The 20,992-nt window shown below is 40.8% G+C and overlaps 1 long non-coding RNA gene and 5 gene segments (V, D, J or C); 5 read left to right on the top strand and 1 right to left on the bottom strand.

The window, feature by feature from the left end:
- Positions 1 to 2,947, top strand: part of LOC108892127 (immunoglobulin kappa variable 1-39-like) — an 8,231-nt gene extending 5,284 nt beyond the window's left edge. The window contains 1 exon segment of the V gene segment in view: positions 2,627 to 2,947. Coding sequence covers positions 2,627 to 2,934 — 308 coding nt within the window.
- On the top strand, positions 2,215 to 15,437 carry LOC108892122 (immunoglobulin kappa variable 2D-29-like). The segment is given in 2 exon segments: positions 2,215 to 2,407; positions 15,120 to 15,437. Coding segments are annotated over 2 exon segments (351 nt in total).
- LOC108892119 (Ig kappa chain V-III region MOPC 63-like) overlaps positions 3,794 to 20,992 on the bottom strand; it is a 64,761-nt gene continuing 47,562 nt past the window's right edge. The window contains 1 exon segment of the V gene segment in view: positions 3,794 to 4,298. Within this exon segment, the coding sequence occupies positions 3,976 to 4,298 (323 nt within the window).
- LOC127142295 (immunoglobulin kappa variable 6D-21-like) lies at positions 9,151 to 20,992 on the top strand. The segment is given in 2 exon segments: positions 9,151 to 10,277; positions 20,672 to 20,992. Coding segments are annotated over 2 exon segments (357 nt in total).
- LOC108892139 (Ig kappa chain V region BS-5-like) overlaps positions 13,439 to 20,992 on the top strand; it is a 32,708-nt gene continuing 25,154 nt past the window's right edge. Inside the window, 1 exon segment of the V gene segment in view lies at positions 13,439 to 13,580. Within this exon segment, the coding sequence occupies positions 13,535 to 13,580 (46 nt within the window).
- LOC108892110 (uncharacterized) lies at positions 18,243 to 18,959 on the top strand. Its single transcript, XR_007812827.1, has 2 exons — positions 18,243 to 18,638; positions 18,746 to 18,959. It is a non-coding gene; the product is annotated as an uncharacterized LOC108892110 (long non-coding RNA).

The following is a 20,992-nucleotide window of genomic DNA, read 5'->3' as shown; positions in this document are numbered from 1 at the left end:
TGTTCCCTCCTGGCTGGGGGTGAGTTGCTGCCCCAAGTGAAGGTGTTTAAGTTTTTCAGGGTCTTGTTCATAAGTAAGCTGACAGGTAGATTGGTGCAGTGACAGCAGTAATTTGGACATTGCACCAGACGGTTGTGGTAAAAAAAAAAAAAATTAAAAAATGAGTTGAATCATAAGGAAAAGCTCTCAGTTTACCAATAACTCCACATTTCAACCATCACAAGCTTCAGGTAGTGCCTGAGAGAATGAGGTCAAAGATACAAGCAGCTAAAAGCTCAGCCTTAGATGTAGGGTGAGGGGATCAGACATCTGGATGGAGATTGAAGCAGAGCTGCTGCGTCTTCACATCAAATATATATATTAGCAATTGTTTAACCTAAAATTTTTTTTTTTTTTTTGTAGTTGTTCTACAACATTGTGAGTTTCCTCAATTTCCATACGGATGATTTAAACAGTGAGATGTCCCAGCAGTGAGGAGGAAACAGCCTGATCTGTTGAGGACAGCTACAGTTGACTGACTCTGTGTGTTTGCATATCTGTCCTGCCTCTCTGCTCCCAGCCGTTAAGAGGCCAGTGTTGATCAGTGGCTGTCCAGGCCTTTCAGAGCCACTGACACGCCGGCAGCACAATCATCATGTCTCTGACTCTACTGCTGGCCACCCTGGGGCTCCTTGTTCAGGGTGAGACTCTCTTCTGAAAACTTTGACACTTCAGGATGCAACCAGGTTCACCACAATGATGTTCTGCTATGATGGAGAAACACTCAAACAAGCAGCATTGACCTTCTTCCATCTATTCTCCATGTTAAAGAAATGATCCTCTTCTGTTTGGATGTTGATCATCTTTCTCCAAGCTGGATTTGTCTCAATAACCCTTCTCCTCTGTTTCATGTTTTCCAGGTTCATCAGGATACGTTCCCTTGACTCAGTCTCCTGGATCTCAGTCTGTTGTTCTGGGACAGACTGTCTCTATCAGATGTACAACCAGTTCAAGTGTTGATTATGATGGTGTTAAGTGGCTCAACTGGTACTTTCAGAAGCCTGGAGAAGCTCCTAAACCTCTCATTTATAAAGCTACAGGCCGTCATGTTGGAGTTTCAGATCGTTTTAGTGGAGATAGATTTAGTGGGACTGACTTCGCTCTGACCATCCTTAGAGTTCAGGGTGAAGATTCAGGAGTTTACTACTGTCAGCAGAGTCTGAATATACCGTTCACACAGTGATACAACGTCGTACAAAAACCTCCCTCAGCTGCAGAGGAACTGATCTGACTCAACAGCTGCACTGACACTAAAATAACAGGTTTGACAAATAAATTTAATGGTAAATACTAATGAGGACATTTGTAGAATTAGAAAACTGAATTTATTTCAAATTACTGTGACAAATTAAAACATTTTCTAAGCACATCAATTAACTAAAACAATATGAATCTTAGCACACACACACACACACACACACACAAAAACACTGAATAAGTTTAATTTGTTTCAGTGCTTGAACCAACCTTAGACAGGGCATTCATGTGTTCATATTTCAGGGGCTGGTTTATCCCCAGGATTGATCATATCTCAGCCACCTGAAAAACTTAACAACAAAGACATTATTTTTTTCTTTTGTTGTCACTAAAATAAAGAAATGTACATGTAAATAATAACAGCCTACCACCTACTCTCCTAACTATTGAAGCACTGAATGGCATTTTACCTTCTCCTCTTCACCTGTACTTTCCAAGCACACACAACTGTAAACACTGGATTTTTCTGTTACTGCTGACAATCACAATCTACTATAAGCACACAAATGATTCATAAGTGAACAAAGTTCAACCAAATATCATTTACTACTGAACAGTTCTACCCATCCTCCTACATCCTAACACTGCCCAGTCCCTCACTGCTGAGAGGATCTAATGATGAAAACCTGTTTCCACTCTCCATGATTGAGCAGCTGATCTACCCCCAACAACCCAGACAGACCAACTGAAAACATAGAGAGTGGACTGACCCTTCAATACATCATAAACCTGTGAACAAAGATAAACCACATATCACAACCAATGTATTCAGTTATTAAAAAGAGTTACTGGATATCTCTTTATGCTGATGACACCTGACTTTATATTTCTGATCATGAAAATCCAACAAGATTTCTATTAATGTGCATTAGGATGATTTAAACAGTGAGGTGTTCCATCAGTGAGGAGGAGACAGCCTGATGTGTTGAGGACAGCTACAGTTGACTGACTCTGTGTGTTTGCATATCTGTCCTGCCTCTCTGCTCCCAGCCGTTAAGAGGCCAGTGTTGATCAGTGGCTGTCCAGGCCTTTCAGAGCCACTGACACGCCGGCAGCACAATCATCATGTCTCTGACTCTACTGCTGGCCACCCTGGGGCTCCTTGTTCAGGGTGAGACTCTCTTCTGAAAACTTTGACACTTCAGGATGCAACCAGGTTCACCACAATGATGTTCTGCTATGATGGAGAAACACTCAAACAAGCAGCATTGACCTTCTTCCATCTATTCTCCATGTTAAAGAAATGATCCTCTTCTGTTTGGATGTTGATCATCTTTCTCCAAGCTGGATTTGTCTCAATAACCCTTCTCCTCTGTTTCATGTTTTCCAGGTTCATCAGGAGACATCACCCTCACTCAGTCTCCTGGATCTCAGTCTGTTGTTCTGGGACAGACTGTCTCTATCAGATGTAAAGCCAGTTCAAGTGTTAGTAGCTACCTCAACTGGTACCTTCAGAAACCTGGAGAAGCTCCTAAACTCCTGATTTATTATGCTACAAACCGTCAGTCTGGAGTTTCAGATCGTTTTAGTGGAAGTGGATCTGGGACTGACTACACTCTGACCATCAGTAGAGTTCAGGCTGAAGATTCAGGAGTTTATTATTGTGGACAGAGTGGCAGCACTCCGTTCACACAGTGATACAACGTCGTACAAAAACCTCCCTCAGCTGCAGAGGAACTGATCTGACTCAACAGCTGCACAGACACTAAAACAACAGAGTCTGTAATAAATAATGTAATTGATCCACTTTGAAAATGTAAACACTTAATATACTGAATTTAACCTTAAAGGTTATATTTTATTTATTTTTGTATTTATTTAATTTTCCTCACACCATTTTTATTTGATCTCACACACAGTCTTTGATTAATTAGAATTTACTCAAACAAAATCTAATTTCCTTCATGTAAAATGACTCATTGTTCTACTCACATATTTTAGTCACATTGTGTGCTTTGTACTCCAACAATCAAGCATAATTGAAGATTCACATCAGTTTTATTTGTCTATGTTTGAGCTCTTTGGCAGAATTTGTATGTAAATATTTCAAAGGTTAGAATTACAGATCACATTCATTTTATTTCTCTTTATGCTGATGATGTGTGGCTTTTTGTTTCAGATTTAAAGAAACATTTTTGAGACTTTTATTTTTTTATTCAAAGGTTCTTCATGTTCTGTTCATGTACTGGATGATTCTTCATTGAAATGTTTCTATCATGTTTTTTTTTTTTTTTTTTTTTTTTTTTTGCAAAGATTTATTATCACAGAAAAATCTGCAATGACGATTGAAGAGAAATTTGACATTGAAGGGTTTCATATTGATTCTAATCACAAATTATGGACGTGTCTAATTTGCATCACTGGTTTGCAGTAATCAAACAACACTGAAGAGTTCTGAGTTTATATACTATCTGAATATACAGCATGTGTGTATATATGTAATCTTACACTTTTGATTTTAGGTCACTTCCAAAATAATAAAGATGAAAACAACTGATTTGATGAACAGATTTTTATTATCTGGAAACACAGAAACAATATTGAAACACTGCGAGAAGCTGGTAAATGTTTCTAGTGAAACATGTGAAATAAAAGAGAGAGAGACAGTGTTAGAGAGAGCAGAGTGAGAGCAGTAGCAGAGTAAAACCAGCAGCAGAGTCCCAGTGAGTCAGCTCAGGACTAACACTGGTCTCTCCTCAGTGTCTCTGAGACCAGAGTCTGGGAGCCCTGGGTGGCCTCACAGGTCACAGAGCCCACCTTCCCCCACTGGTCTGCATTGAGCCTCAGGGTGCTGCTCCAGCTGTAGAGGCCGTCCTTCCCCAGCACCCCGGGGCTCTTGGTCTCCTCCCAGCTGCTGCTGCTGCTGCTGCTGCCGTCCACCTTCCAGGCCAGACTCCAGCCTGAGGGGAAGCCCTTGTTGGCCAGGCACATGAGCGTGGCCTTCCCCTGCTGCAGCTCCTCGCTGGAGGGGGGCAGCACCGTCAGGGTGGGACGAGTATCACCTAGGAGACACCAATCAGCTTAGAGGACAGGGACCACACAGCTGTCAATCAAACACCACACACTTGGACACCTTTACTGTGTGAGAGTGGATTTTCTCCTTTAAGGAGTTTCTGTCAGATGGTTTTTCTGCTCCACCAGTCACTCCCTCACACACTGTTTCACTTCCCGCTAAGAAACCTCTCATGCATATCAGCACACAAAGAGTCCTCATATGACCTGAAATATATCAAACTACACTGGAAACAAAAGAAGCTGATTTTACATTTCAACAACTGTGTTTTACTGGACTTTATATCAAGTAATTAAATGATAAAATCATTTCTGGAAATGTTGAATGTCCTGCTACATTTATCATGAAACACATTTACTGTCAAAACTATCAAGAGCACAACAGTTAATCAGATTTACTGTTAAAGAACATTATCAACCAAAATAACTGACAACCATATTTAAAAATGAGCCTCAGGAAGGTTTTGAAATTATTTCAAATTTAGACAAAAACAATGAAAGATCAGAGATTTGACAGATTTTTTAAAAACTGAACTTCACTCACACTGTTCACAATCATTTGAACTCAACTTGAAAACAGTTTCAAATGTAAAGACTAAATGTGAAAACATTTTTACAGCAGGATTGTTGTTCTTTAATCTCTCCTGCAGCTCAAACTGTTCACATTTCACAAATGAAGTGGAACATGTAAAGAAAAGTTCAGTAAAGCTGCTCTGAGTTCAGCTTCATGGTCAAACAGGAGAAATGAAGAATAAAATAGAGATTTGAAAGTGATTTAGATCAGCCCAATGGAAATTTATATCTGCTCCAAATGTTCAGACACAGAAATTAGAAGCTGAACTGATGATACAATATTTAATATTTGATCAGAAACTTACTTCCAAATTCCAGTCTGGTTCCTCCACCAAAAGTCCACCACAGTGATACAAACTGACTGAGTGGTCGTACAAAAACCTCTGACTGTAGAGACACACGGCTCTCTGACTTTGTCTGACAAAACTAAAACTACAAGTCCTCAACTTTCTGTCATCTAAACATCTGATGATATGATTTCTTTTATGGACCAAACACTTGTAATGATTTGATTCATCATTTACATTTTAAATCCAAAACTGTAGTTTTTGATGTTGGCAGAAAACTTCAGACAAAAATGGAACTGAAGATGTAAAATCACATATTTTAGTTTCTAGAGAAAAATCTAAGAGTGAAAAGCAAAATATAGTTTGTAACATAATAAAATACATTGAAAATTGGACTTACTTCCAAATTCCAGTCTGGTTCCTCCACCGAACGTGTACCACAGTGATACAAACTGACTGAGTGGTCGTACAAAAACCTCTGACTGTAGAGAGACACGGCTCTCTGACTTTGACAACAACAAACTCAAATAAACCAGTTCCTGTTTTCAAAAACAAGTTATTTCAGAGGAAATCTAATCTTTACAAAGATATTCTTAAATATCTTTCTAAATATATATTTTTTTATTTATCTGGAATTAAAATTGATCCCTGTAGCAACAAATTAAAACTGATCAAATGAGGTATAACAAGAAATCTCTCTGCAGTCATTAATTCAAATCCACATAAAACTTATCACTGATAAATTATTAATCAATACTATATATACTATACTAATATGATAAATTGATTGTCTCTGTTGGAGTCAGTGAGAGCATTTCCATAGAGAGCCACTTTGCATCAGCAGCACCATGCTCCAGTGCTCTGGGAGAGTTTATAGTCCTGAGAGTTGAAGACTGGATGACTGACAGCTGTCCTTCATGACAACAGAAGCCACAGAAATCCTCCTCATCAAAAACATGACTTTGATCTCCGTCCTCATCTGGACTCTCCTCTGCTTCACTCAGGGTGAGGAAAATCATTTTTCTGTCCTGTGAAAATCATTTGGAGTGTAGCTGAGTTTCACCTCACCATCTCATGTCCAGTGTTTCTTCTCTCTCCTCAGGGTCTGTTGGACAAAATGTTGTCTTGACTCAGCCAGCAGCCAAATCAGTACAGCTGGGTCAAACTGTCTCTACTGACTGTAGGGCCAGTCCAAAAGTAGCTCAGTACTCTGGTGCACAATACTTCCTGTCCTGCTACCATCAGAAAACTGGAGAAGCTCCTAAACTTCTGATCTACTACACATCAGACAGAGAGTCAGGAATCTCCTCCAGGTTCAGTGGAAGTGGATCAGGGAATGGAGTTGACTTCACTCTGACCATCAGTGGAGTCCAGGCTGAAGATTCAGGAGATTATTACTGTCAGAGTTATCACTCTATCAACAGTCAGAATGTGTTCACACTATGAAAAAGTATCAGACAAAAACCTCCCTCAGTCAGACTGAACAGAAACTGAACTGACTGCTGCAGCTGGAAGCTACTGCAGAGACTGATACAGTTCACTGAGGACACACACACACACACACACACACACATACACAGATGGTTTTTAATGTTCATAGTGTGTCCAGCAGTTTTCCTCCTAAACTTCAAACAGTCCACCTCCCACCTCAACAACCTGGAAGTGTCCTCAAATGAAGAGAACAGCTCCAGTGAAGAAGCCCAGTCAGACCATTAAAACCACAACAACAACATGTAGCAGAGTCAGCTCCACTGATGTCGACCCACAAACCAGATTCACAACATATGAAACATCAATGTCCCACTGACACCGAGGTTCCATATCTGCAATGGAACAAATGTTTTCTGAGGCAGAGACACTGACACTGTCAGAGAAACAATGTTTTCAGAAACACAAGACATACACAACATGTCACTGAACAAAAGAGTGTTGGCAGAGGACCAAATTTAGCTTTAGACACAGAGCATGTATGTAATTTATTATGAAGAGAAAGACTGAGTGCACATTTACTGGATATCTCTTTATGCTGATGATATCTGACTTAATGTTTCTGATCTTAAGTTTGCAGATGATACTACAGTTGTACAGTTGTAGGGCTCATCACAGACATCTCAGACAACGAGGAGACAGCCTACAGGGATGAGGTGGAACATCTCACAGAGTGGTGTGTGGGTAATGACCTGGTCTTGAACACTTCCAAAACAAAGGAGGTGATCACTGACTTCAGAAGGACCAGGAAGTGAGCACATCCCTCTCCACATACATGGTGAGGCAGTGGAGTGTGTGGAGGATGTAAAGTTCCTTGGAGTTGATGTGTCTGACCAGCTGACATGGACCACCAACACCTTGAACCTCATCACCAAAGCACAAAAAAGACTCTTCTTCCTCAGGAAGCTGAAGAAGAAGAAGGCCCAGCTCCCACAGAAGTTGATGCTCAACTTTTACAAGAGCATCCTCACTTTCTCCATCACTGTGTGGTATGCTAGCTGCACAGCTGCAGAGCGCAAGGGACTGCAGCAGGTGGTGAGGTCAGCCCAGCACATCATTGGACTAGAATCCGAACAGCTCGACTCCATATACACCAGCAGACTGAGGAAGAAGGCCTACAGCATCAGCAGGGACACAACTCATCCAAGACACACACTGTTTGAACTGCTACCATCAGGAAAACGGTTCAGGACATTAAGATCCAGTACCAACAGGATGAGGAACAGCTTGTATCCAAGAGCTGTGACATCCATCCATCCACCCCCAACTACATAGCTGACCTCATACCCCCTACCCCCACCCCCTCAGAACCCCTGGAACTGTGAAATCACACACATACATACACACAGACTGTAAGCGGTGTGTGACTGCTCATTTGCACTACTCACTCTACTCACTCTATACACTGTTCTTTTACATTTTGTATATATATTACATTTTATTTGTACTACTCCCTTTATATGCTGCTTATTTCACATTTTGTAAATATATATTTTTACTATATATTTTATTTTATTTTTTCTATTTATTCTATTGATCTTATATTTTTGTCTTGGAGGGTAGCCACACACAGTTTCACTGTACTTGCGTATAATGACAATAAAGCTGATGCTGATTCTGATTCTGATCTTAAAAACCCAACAACATTTCTTTTATTCTCCATTAAGATGATTTAAACAGTGAGTTGTTCCATCAGTGAGGAGGAGACAGCCTGATGTGTTGAGGACAGCTACAGTTGACTGACTCTGTGTGTTTGCATATCTGTCCTGCCTCTCTGCTCCCAGCCGTTAAGAGGCCAGTGTTGATCAGTGGCTGTCCAGGCCTTTCACAGCCACTGACACGCCGGCAGCACAATCATCATGTCTCTGACTCTACTGCTGGCCACCCTGGGGCTCCTTGTTCAGGGTGAGACTCTCTTCTGAAAACTTTGACACTTCAGGATGCAACCAGGTTCACCACAATGATGTTCTGCTATGATGGAGAAACACTCAAACAAGCAGCATTGACCTTCTTCCATCTATTCTCCATGTTAAAGAAATGATCCTCTTCTGTTTGGATGTTGATCATCTTTCTCCAAGCTGGATTTGTCTCAATAACCCCTTCACTTTTTTCCCTGTGTTTTAGGTTCCTCGGGACAAGTCACTGTGACTCAGTCTCCTGGATCTCAGTCTGTTGGTCCAGGACAGACCGTCTCTATTAGATGTACAAGCAGTTTAAGTGTTGACTATAATGGTGGCAAGTGGCTCCACTGGTACTTTCATAAACCAGGAGAAGCTCCTAAACTCCTGATTTATAAAGCTACAGGTCGTCACTCTGGAGTTTCAGATCGTTTTAGAGGGTCTGCATCTAGTGGGACTGACTTCACTCTGACCATCAGTGGAGTTCAGGGTGAAGATTCAGGAGTTTATTCTTGTCAAAGTCGCCATTTTGTCAACAGTCATGAAGTCTTCACACAGTGAAAAAACGTTGTACAAAAACCTCCCTCGGTCAGACTGAACAGAAACTGAACTTGCTGCAGCTGGAAGCTACTGCAGAGACTTATACAGTTCACTGAGGACACACACACACACACACACACACACACACACATTTTTATTTTACTATGTTCCTGGTGATCTGTGATTGACATTGGTTTCCCTAACCCAACCATTACAACTGAATTTGTACTCCTAACTCTAAAACCAAGTCTTAACCTTCAAAGAGACATTTAAACATGCAAGGTTCAGCATGTTGGTTGTTGGCTTCCAGTTTTCACACCCCATAAATATAGAAAAACAAGCAAAAATTCATTGTGAACAGAAAAACTGTTGTTTATTGATTTGACTGGAGTTATTCAGCAATGTCAAAATGTACACTAATGTATCATCTGCAAACACAGAAATAAAATCAATTTGATGTTGCTTATTCAACACCAGCAGCACATGAAGTTTAACCCCAGGATGGATTCTTGTGGGACGCCAAAACTATTATTGATAGTAGTTGATGAGTGTTGACCAAGTGAGACAACATCATCTCTGCCTGACAGATGAGAACTGAACCAGTTTAACACAAGAAAACATCCACAGTATAAGTTTCACTATATTGTTGTTGAAATTATCAGTGACAATATTTTAATGTAAAGGTATAATACTGATAATATCTTATAGTCTGTTTAACCTTTGGTTGTTATCTCTGTGCTGCAGTGAGTCAAAGAGCTGAAACTGACTTCATGTAAAAAGTAGGTAATTGCAGAAAAATGACTTTTGAATTTAAGATACCGGTATATTCCCTGTAACTGGGTGTTCTATTTGATTAGACATCTAATGTGACACAGTTTTCTTGGCCTTTCACCTGCATTGTATTTATTGACGTGTCATTTTTATGCTGTTTTTATCTCTGTGAGGATGATTTAAACAGTCAGTGCTCCCAGCATTGAGTGGGAGACAGCCTGATGTGTTGAGGACAGCTACAGTTGACTGACTCTGTGTGTTTGCATATCTGTCCTGCCTCTCTGCTCCCAGCCGTTAAGAGGCCAGTGTTGATCAGTGGCTGTCCAGGCCTTTCAGAGCCACTGACACACCAGCAGCACAATCATGATGTCTCTGACTCTACTGCTGGCCACCCTGGGGCTCCTTGTTCAGGGTGAGACTCTCTTCTGAAAACTTTGACACTTCAGGATGCAACCAGGTTCACCACAATGATGTTCTGCTATGATGGAGAAACACTCAAACAAGCAGCATTGACCTTCTTCCATCTATTCTCCATGTTAAAGAAATGATCCTCTTCTGTTTGGATGTCGATCATCTTTCTCCAAGCTGGATTTGTCTCAATAATCATTCTCCTCTTTTTCATGTTTTCCAGGTTCATCAGGAGATAAAATCCTGACTCAGTCTCCTGGATCTCAGTCTGTTGTTCTGGGACAGACTGTCTCTATCAGATGTAAAGCCAGTTCAAGTTTTAGTACCAGCTACCTCAACTGGTGCTTTCAGAGACCTGGGGAATCTCCTAAAATCCTGATTTATTCAACTACAACCCGTTATTCTGGAGTTTCAGATCGTTTTAGTGGAAGTGGATCTGACACTGACTTCACTCTGACCATCAGCAGAGTTCAGGCTGAAGATTCAGGAGTTTACTACTGTAATGGTTGGCACTATATCAACAGTCAGTGGGTGTTCACACAGTGAAAAAGTGTCGTACAAAAACCTCCCTCAGTCAGACTGAACAGAAACTGAACTGACTGCTGCAGCTGGAAGCTACTGCAGAGACTGATACAGTTCACTGAAGACACACACACACACACACACACACACACACACAGATGGCTTTTAATGTTCATAGTGTGTCCAGCAGTTTTCCTCCTGAACTTCAAACAGTCCACCTCCCACCTCAACAACCTGGAAGTGTCCTCAAATGAAGAGAACAGCTCCAGTGAAGAAGCCCAGTCAGACCATTAAAACCACAACAACATGTAGCAGAGTCAGCTCCACTGATGTCGACCCACAAACCAGATTCACAACATATGAAACATCAATGTCCCACTGACACCGAGGTTCCATATCTGCAATGGAACAAATGTTTTCTGAGGCAGAGACACTGACACTGTCAGAGAAACAATGTTTTCAGAAACACAAGACATACACAACATGTCACTTGTCAAGAAAGGTTGAGATCTACCCACTCCCGACGCCAAAAGAAAGGATCTAATGCTAGATTCTCCCCATGGTAGTAAGATACACAGTTTTGACTAATCTTTTAAAAATATTAATCAATATAATGTGAAGCGTTGTAATCAATGTATTGAATGAAATGAATGGAAAATCATATGAAATTGTGATTAAGCAATGACAGGATTGTGACATGACTACCTGATGGCCTGTTGGTCTTGGCAAAAAGAGAAATTGGTAAAGCATGGTGAAGAATGGTATGAGGGTATGAAAATCATAATTTGTGATTTAAACAGTGATTATAATGCAAAGAGTGAACGATGAAGAATGATTGTACTAATGGTATTATTGAATATGATGATTAATTATGTTAATGGTAACTAAGAATAAGAATGATTGAAGGAAGTGGTATGAAGGATGGGTGCGGTCACTATTGGTAAAGACTTGAAGCCAGAAAGAATTGCGACATAACGGACAGCTCCGGATTTGAGAGATTGCGACAGGGTTGCCGGAGCTGGCATTGTCAAAAATGGTTTGGTAAAGGAAGTCAGAGGGGGAGGGTTGGAGAGCTGGCCAAGACCAGATAAAAGGTGAGATACCAGACAATTTATTCGAACTCTTCGTTGACCATCGGTGGATCATCACCTAAAGAAGACCCCTCCTCGGCCGTCATCAAGAGGGCTGGAATCAGCGAACTTTCCTTCAGTTCGAACGAAGGAATCTGGGAGATTATTTGCTGTCAAAAAGACTCAAGGCAAGAGGAGTTTCACAAAGGATTATTAATTTCCCTACTGCAGTAAAGGAATTGTTTTCTGACGATTTAACAAGTTCGCCAGGCCCAGAAAAAGGAACTGTGAATTGGACGAGGTCCCCCGAGGCTCTGTACGGAGTCAGGGGACTCACCCCTCTCAGGACCAGCCTGAAAAGAGGAAAGGTCAGCTAAGGCCAAGCTGTCAATCCCTCCAGCTCTCTCACCAAAATATGCATCCATCTCAGTGACCAGCTTCAGCATAAATTCAGGAATCAGTGAGTTACTCATTCCAGAACTATATTAATTGAGAGATTAATTATACACTTTTGACTTTTTATATGATTATGCTGTATGCTTTGCCCTTGCCAGAACAATATTCAATAAAATTCATAAACTGTATCTAAGGACAAGTCGTGGACAGTTGTTCTGTTCCTCTCAGAAAGGTAAAATAGTAGGTCAGAGTGTGTAATGCATCATAAGGTTCTTAAAGGTTATTTCAGCTTTACTGGTTAACAGACCCTTGGGGCTTACAAGGCCACTAAATAATTTCCTAGCACCATACCAAGTGCCAAGATCTTTAAGAGGAGAGCTGTCGTGAACAGGTGTGACTGGTGATCATATCCGACCCACAGGGCTACTTGGTCGGGTGTGACATTAGTGGTAGTAGGGTAGGCATCTGGAAGTAGACAGTTAGTAGCTAGGCGAATCTCCTCGCCACCAGCTTATCAAGCCGCAGAAACTGTAGGTTGGGTGTAAACCCTACAGCTGTGGGTTTGGACCCTTTAAATGGAGAGCTGGTCCAGACCTCCCATACCGGGGTACATCTGGCGATCTAATACACTGAAGAAAAGAGTGTTGGCAGAGGATCAAATTTAGCTTTAGACACAGAGCGTGTATGTAATTTATTATGAAGAGAAAGACTGAGTGCACATTTACTGAATATCTCTTTATGCTGATGATATCTGACTTTATATTTCTGATCTTAAGTTTGCAGATGATACTACAGTTGTAGGGCTCATCGCACACATCTCAGACAACGAGGAGACAGCCTACAGAGATGAGGTGGAACATCTCACAGAGTGGTGTGTGGGCAATGACCTGCTTATTTCACATTTTGTAAATATGTATTTTTACTATATATATATTTTTTTTCTATTTATTCTATTGATATTATATTTTTGTCTTGGAGGGTAGCCACACACATTGTACTTGTGTATAATGACAATAAAGCTGATGCTGATTCTGATTCTGATCTTAAAAACCCAACAACGTTCCTTTTATTCTCCATGAGGATGATTTAAACGGTGAGGTGTTCCAGCAGTGAGGAGGAAACAGCCTGATGTGTTGAGGACAGCTACAGTTGACTGACTCTGTGTGTTTGCATATCTGTCCTGCCTCTCTGCTCCCAGCTGTTAAGAGGCCAGTGTTGATCAGTGGCTGTCCAGGCCTTTCAGAGCCACTGACACGCCGGCAGCACAATCATCATGTCTCTGACTCTACTGCTGGCCACCCTGGGGCTCCTTGTTCAGGGTGAGACTCTCTTCTGAAAACTTTGACACTTCAGGATGCAACCAGGTTCACCACAATGATGTTCTGCTATGATGGAGAAACACTCAAACAAGCAGCATTGACCTTCTTCCATCTATTCTCCATGTTAAAGAAATGATCCTCTTCTGTTTGGATGTTGATCATCTTTCTCCAAGCTGGATTTGTCTCAATAACCCTTCTCCTCTGTTTCATGTTTTCCAGGTTCATCAGGAGATACAATCCTGACTCAGTCTCCTGGATCTCTGTCTGTTGTTCTGGGACAGACTGTCTCTATCAAATGTAAAGCCAGCACAGATATTGATGATGATCTCCACTGGTACCTTCAGAAACCTGGAGAAGCTCCTAAACTCCTGATTTATACTGCTACAACTCGTCACACTGGAGTTTCAGATCGTTTTAGTGGAAGTGGATATGGATTCGACTTCACTCTGACCATCAGTAGAGTTCAGGCTGAAGATGCAGGAGTTTACTACTGTCAGCATGATGACAACTTCCCGTTCACACAGTGATACAACGTCGTACAAAAGCCTCCCTCAGCTGCAGAGGAACTGATCTGACTCAACAGTTGCACTGACAATAGAACAACAGAGGTTTGACAAATACCTTTAATGGATGAAGAGTAATGTGTAGGATTGGGAAACTGTATTAATTTTTCATAATTGATAAAATTTCGGAAATATTTTTTGGTCTGGAGTTTCAGTTAGGATTACTGTACAGTTTTTATTAGTTGGAGCCAAACACATTAAGCATGTACAGGAGATAATTTTTCTTCTACTGAAATTAGTTTTAAGTTAAATTTAAACAATGCTGATTAAACTAATTTTAGCTGCAATAATTTTGAAATATTAAAACAAATTACAATTTTATGGAATGAATTTCATCATTTTCTTGAAATATATCATTCCAAGGTATTTGGGCAGTGGAAACCTTTAAAGGGATGTTGTAAAAAGCAGGTTGGAGTATGTGCTCAAAAGGTGATATTTATTAACAATAATATGAAGGAAACAGAGGGAAAATGAACCCTGAGAGATTCAGCAAATATTACCTAAGCCATAGCTACTAAAGAAAAAAAGAATTAAAATCGGCAGCCTCACAGCACCCTGCCACATACTCTCCTCTCTATTGAAGGACTGAATGGCATTTTACCTTCTCCACCTCACCTGTGCTTTCCAGACACACACAATACCACACAACTGTAAACACTGGATTTTTCTGTTACTGCTGACAATCACAATCTACTATAAGCACCCTAATTATTCATAAGTGAACAAAGTTCAACCAAATGTCATTTACTACTGTACAGTTTTACATATCTTCCTACATCCTAGAAACATAATGTAGAGAGAAGGGAATGGAGGAGCCTTTTCACAGAGTATTTTACAGGTTTGGGATCAGCACAGCACAAGAGTCATGTGACCAGTGTGGAAACATTGTCTTTCTCCATTATCTCATTATTCTCATTATCTTTCTCCAAGCTGGATTTGTCTCAATAGCCCTTCTCCTCTGTTTCATGTTTTCCAGGTTCATCAGGAGAAAATATTCTGACTCAGTCTCCTGGATCTCAGTCTGTTGTTCTGGGACAGACTGTCTCTATCAGATGTAAAGCCAGTTCCAGCACCAGCTACCTCAACTGGTACCTTCAGAAACCTGGAGAAGCTCTTAAACTCCTGATTTATGAAGTTACAACTCGTCAGTCTGGAGTTTCAGATCGTTTTAGTGGAAGCAGATCTGGTACTGACTACACTTTGACCATCAGTAGACTTCAGGCTGAAGATTCAGGAGTTTATTATTGTGGACAGAGTGGCAGCACTCCGTTCACACAGTGATACAACGTCGTACAAAAACCTCCCTCAGCTGCAGAGGAACTGATCTGACTCAACAGCTGCACTGACACTAAAACAACAGAGGTTGTAATAAATAATGTGATTTATAATGATCGACTTTGAAAATGTAAACACTAAAGATAATGAATTTAACCTTAAAAGTTCTTATTTATTTATTTATTCTTTAATCTAATTTCCTTCATTTAAAATGACTCATTGTTCTACTCACATATTTTAGTCACATTCTGTGCTTTGTACTCCAACAATCAAGCATAATTTATGATTGACTTCAAAAAGGATTTATGGAGGACTTAATTCTGTAACAGTTTCTTCATCATCGTTTTTTCATCTGGTTCATTTGTCTGTGTTTGAAAAATTTATATACAAAATCTACCAAAGAGCTCAAAGGTTAGAATTACAGATCAGTCAAGTCAAGTCAAGTCAAATTTTATTTATATAGCGCCAATTCACAACAGAAGTTATCTCGAGGCACTGTACATATAGAGCAGGTCTAGACCGTACTCTTTATCTTATAAGATTTACAGAGAGAAACCCAACAGATCCACCATGAGCAGTACTAGGCGACTGTGGCAAAGAAAAACTTCATTTAAGAGGAAGAAACCTCGAGCAGAACCGGACTCAAGGTGGGCGGCCATCTGCCTCGACCGGTTGGGTTTAGACAGAAAGAGAGGGGGGTGGGGGAATGGGGTAGGAGAAAGACAACATTGCAGATACACATTCACATCACATTCATTTTATATCTCTTTATGCTGATGATATGTGGCTTATTGTTTCAGATTTAAAGAAACATTTTTGAGACTTTTGTTTTTTAATTAATGGATTTCTCGCGTTCTTTGGATCCACCTAAAGGAAAAACAATGTCAGAGTTCTTACTATTAACACACTTACCTGGATAACTGGATGATTCCTCATTGAAATGTTTTTACCATGGGTTTTGTTACAAAGGTTTATTATCACAGAAAAATCTGCAGTGACGATTGAAGAGAAGTTTTCACAGACATGAAGGTTTTCATATTTATTCTAATCACAAATTATGAATGTGTGTAATTTGCATCTCTGGTTTGCAGTAATCAAACAAAACTGAGGAGTTCTGACTTTATATACTCTCTGAATATACAGCATATTTGGATATATATGTAATCTTACACCTTCGATTTTTTTGTCACTTCCAAAATAAAAAAGATGAAAACAACTGATTTGATGAAGAGATTTTTATTATCTGGAAACACAGAAACAATATTGAAACACTGCGAGAAGCTGGTAAATGTTTCTAATGAAACATGTGAAATAAAAGAGAGAGAGACAGTGTTAGAGAGAGTGGAGACTGAGAGCAGTAGCAGAGTAAAACCAGCAGCAGAGTCCCAGTGAGTCAGCTCAGGACTAACACTGGTCTCTCCTCAGTGTCTCCGAGACCAGAGTCTGGGAGCCCTGGGTGGCCTCACAGGTCACAGAGCCCACCTTCCCCCACTGGTCTGCATTGAGCCTCAGGGTGCTGCTCCAGCTGTAGAGGCCGTCCTTCCCCAGCACCCCGGGGCTTTTGGTCTCCTCCCAGCTGCTGCTGCTGCTGCCGTCCACCTTCCAGGCCAGACTCCAGCCTGAGGGGAAGCCCTTGTTGGCCAGGCACATGAGCGTGGCCTTCCCCTGCTGCAGCTCCTCGCTGGAGGGGGGCAGCACGGTCAGGGTGGGACGAGTATCACCTAGGAGACACCAATCAGCTTAGAGGACAGGGACCACACAGCTGTCAATCAAACACCACACGCTTGGACACCTTTACTGTGTGAGAGTGGATTTTCTCCTTTAAGGAGTTTCTGTCAGATGGTTTTTCTGCTCCACCAGTCACTCACTCACACACTGTTTCACTTCCCGCTAAGAAACCTCTCATGCATATCAGCACACAAAGAGTCCTCATATGACCTGAAATATATCAAACTACACTGGAAACAAAAGAAGCTGATTTTACATTTCAACAACTGTCTTTTACTGGACTTTATATCAAGCAATTAAATGATAAAATCATTTCTGGAAATGTTGAATGTCCTGGTACATTTATCATGAAACACATTTACTGTCAAAACTATCAAGAGCACAACAGTTAATCAGATTTACTGTTAAAGAACATTATCAACCAAAATAACTGACAACCATATTTAAAAATGAGCCTCAGGAAGGTTTTGAAATTATTTCAAATTTGGACAAAATAAGTGAAAAATCAGAAATTTGACAGATTTTTTAAAAAAAACTGAACTTCACTCACACTGTTCACAATCATTTGAACTCAACTTGAAAACAGTTTCAAATGTAAAGACTAAATGTGAAAACATTTTTACAGCAGGATTGTTGTTCTTTAATCTCTCCTGCAGTTCAAACTGTTCACATTTCACAAATGAAGTGGAACATGTAAAGAAAAGTTCAGTAAAGCTGCTCTGAGTTCAGCTTCATGGTCAAACAGGAGAAATGAAGAATAAAATAGCGATTTGAAAGAGATTTAGATCAGCCCAATGGAAATTTATATCTGCTCCAAATGTTCAGACACAGAAATTAGAAGCTGAACTGATGATACAATATTTAATATTTGATCAGAAACTTACTTCCAACATCCAGTCTGGTTCCTCCACCAAAAGTCCACCACAGTGATACAAACTGACTGAGTGGTCGTACAAAAACCTCTGACTGTAGAGAGACACGGCTCTCTGACTTTGACAACAACAAACTCAAATAAACCAGTTCCTGTTTTCAAAAACTAGTCATTTCAGAGGAATTCTAATCTTTACAAAGATATTCTTAAATATCTTTCTAAATATATATTTTTTTATTTATCTGGAATTAAAATTGATCCCTGTAGCAACAAATTAAAACTGATCAAATGAGATATAACAAGAAATCTCTCTGCAGTCATTAATTCAAATCCACATAAAACTTATCACTGATAAATTATTAATCAATACTATATATACTATACTAATATGATAAATTGATTGTCTCTGTTGGAGTCAGTCAGAGCATTTCCATAGAGAGCCACTTTGCATCAGCAGCACCATGCTCCAGTGCTCTGGGAGAGTTTATAGTCCTGAGAGTTGAAGACTGGATGACTGACAGCTGTCCTTCATGACAACAGAAGCCACAGAAATCCTCCTCATCAAAAACATGACTTTGACCTCCGTCCTCATCTGGACTCTCCTCTGCTGCTGCTTCACAGGTAAAGTCCAGAGAATCAAACTCCTCTCCTCTATCAACATCCGTCCCTCTGAAATGAAGCCCACAAAACCATGACGCTGCTTTATGTTTCTGTCTCTGTGTCCTCAGAGTCCAGAGGCCAGGTCACAGTGACTCAGCCTGGAGCAGTGAGATCTGCTGTGGGAGGTTCCGTCACCATCAGCTGTAGGGTCAGTCCAAAGGATGATGGTGATTGTGGCTCATCACAGAACCTCCCCTGTCTATCCTGGTACCAACAAAGAAATGGAGAATCTCCTAAACTGCTTATTTACACAGGAAGTCAAAGACCATCAGGGATTCCAGATCGTTTTACAGGCAGTGGATCAGACTTTGACTTCACTCTGACCATCAGTGGAGTCCAGGCTGAAGATGCAGCAGTTTACTACTGTCAGAGTTGGCACTATATCAACAGTAAAGATGTGTTCACACTATGAAAAAGCGTTGTACAAAAACCTCCCTCAGTCAGACTGAACAGAAACTGAACTGACTGCTGCAGCTGGAAGCTACTGCAGAGACTGATACAGTTCACTGAGGACACACACACACACACACACACACACAAACACCTCATCTGTTGTATAGAAAACACCACACAGTTTACCTTCCACTACAGAAATTAGGTTACAAAAGTTTAGTAGACACAGATAACCTCTCTCTTAGTGACACATTCCATTTTACATTGGTCTCCTGGTTTCTTCCATCCAGAAATCCACCAACATCTCAGACTCCTCAGAGTCTCACGTCATCAAATCCGCAGATGACATCTGATCATACATCACAATATAATCATCCTCCTGTCCTTCATTCCTGTCCTTCTTCCTATATTCTGATCTGTAATAAAACCAGGTAAAAACACTGATCCACCTCAAAGATGGTAAGATTGTCCTTTGACATGTTGAATCCACTTCTGATCAGGCCCATGGAGTTTGGGGCCCATGTGAGTGGACACCTTCACAGATTGGAGAACAGAGACGTTCCTGGCTGATACCCAACCCAGTGGAAATGGACTGTTGTGTCATTTGTCCACCTGTCAACATAATGTCCTTTATGGTGATGGTGCCTGGCCTTCCAGGAGGTGGCAGCTCACTTCTTCACTATGCTGTAAGAAGGAGCACCCTCCTCTAGTGCTGTCACCATGTCCTTGTGGACCTCCTCATGTGATAAGCCCTTGAGGCCAAGGTAGCAGATTACTGCCAGTGTTGTTCATCTTCTCAGATGATGATGACTTTCCTGCATAATCACACAGAGTTGAACTGTACATGCATGTTACCAGAGCTGTTTAATTCATCTCCTTCAACCTCAGGCCACAAACTATCCATCACTCCTTGTAATTAAACCACACATCCATGTGTTGCAGAATCTCGTTAGGTATTGGCAATATTTCGTCTAACACCAGTAACTGTTTGTACGTTACTTGAATGAAAATTTTTTAAAATATACCTTGTCTAGATTATGAAGACTAATGTGTTCAAATAGTTTTTAATTTATTTATCAGAATCAACAGCAGCTGAACTACAAATTAAAACCAATTAAAGTTTTCAGTCTTTATTGAATTACATCATGGATCATTGATCAACTCTATCAGCAGTGAGGAGGAAACAGCCTGATGTGTTGAGGACAGCTACAGTTGACTGACTGTGTGTGTTTGCATATCTGTCCTGCCTCTCTGCTCCCAGCCGTTAAGAGGCCAGTGTTGATCAGTGGCTGTCCAGGCCTTTCAGAGCCACTGACACGCCGGCAGCACAATCATCATGTCTCTGACTCTACTGCTGGCCACCCTGGGGCTCCTTGTTCAGGGTGAGACTCTCTTCTGAAAACTTTGACACTTCAGGATGCAACCAGGTTCACTACAATGATGTTCTGCTATGATGGAGAAACACTCAAACAAGCAGCATTGACCTTCTTCCATCTATTCCCCATGTTAAAGAAATGATCCTCCTCTGTTTGGATGTTGATCATCTTTCTCCAAGCTGGATTTGTCTCAATAATCCTTCTCCTCTGTTTCATGTTTTCCAGGTTCATCAGGAGAAATCACCCTGACTCAGATTCCTGGATCTCAGTCTGTTGTTCCAGGACAGACGGTCTCTATCAGATGTAAAGCCAGTTCAAGTGTTAGTAGCTACCTCCACTGGTACCTTCAGAAACCTGGAGAAGCTCCTAAACTCCTGATTAGATATGCTACAACTCGTCAGTCTGGAGTTTCAGATCGTTTTAGTGGAAGTGGATCTGGGACTGACTTCACTCTGACCATCAGTAGAGTCCAGACTGAAGATTCAGGAGTTTACTACTGTCAGCAGGGTAACAGCTTCCCGTTCACACAGTGATACAACGTCGTAC

Source organism: Lates calcarifer, linkage group LG3, assembly GCF_001640805.2.
Source record: "Lates calcarifer isolate ASB-BC8 linkage group LG3, TLL_Latcal_v3, whole genome shotgun sequence".
NCBI lineage: Eukaryota > Metazoa > Chordata > Actinopteri > Centropomidae > Lates > Lates calcarifer.
Note: the sequence above shows the minus strand (reverse complement) of the source record. Positions and strands in the feature narration are given on the sequence as shown.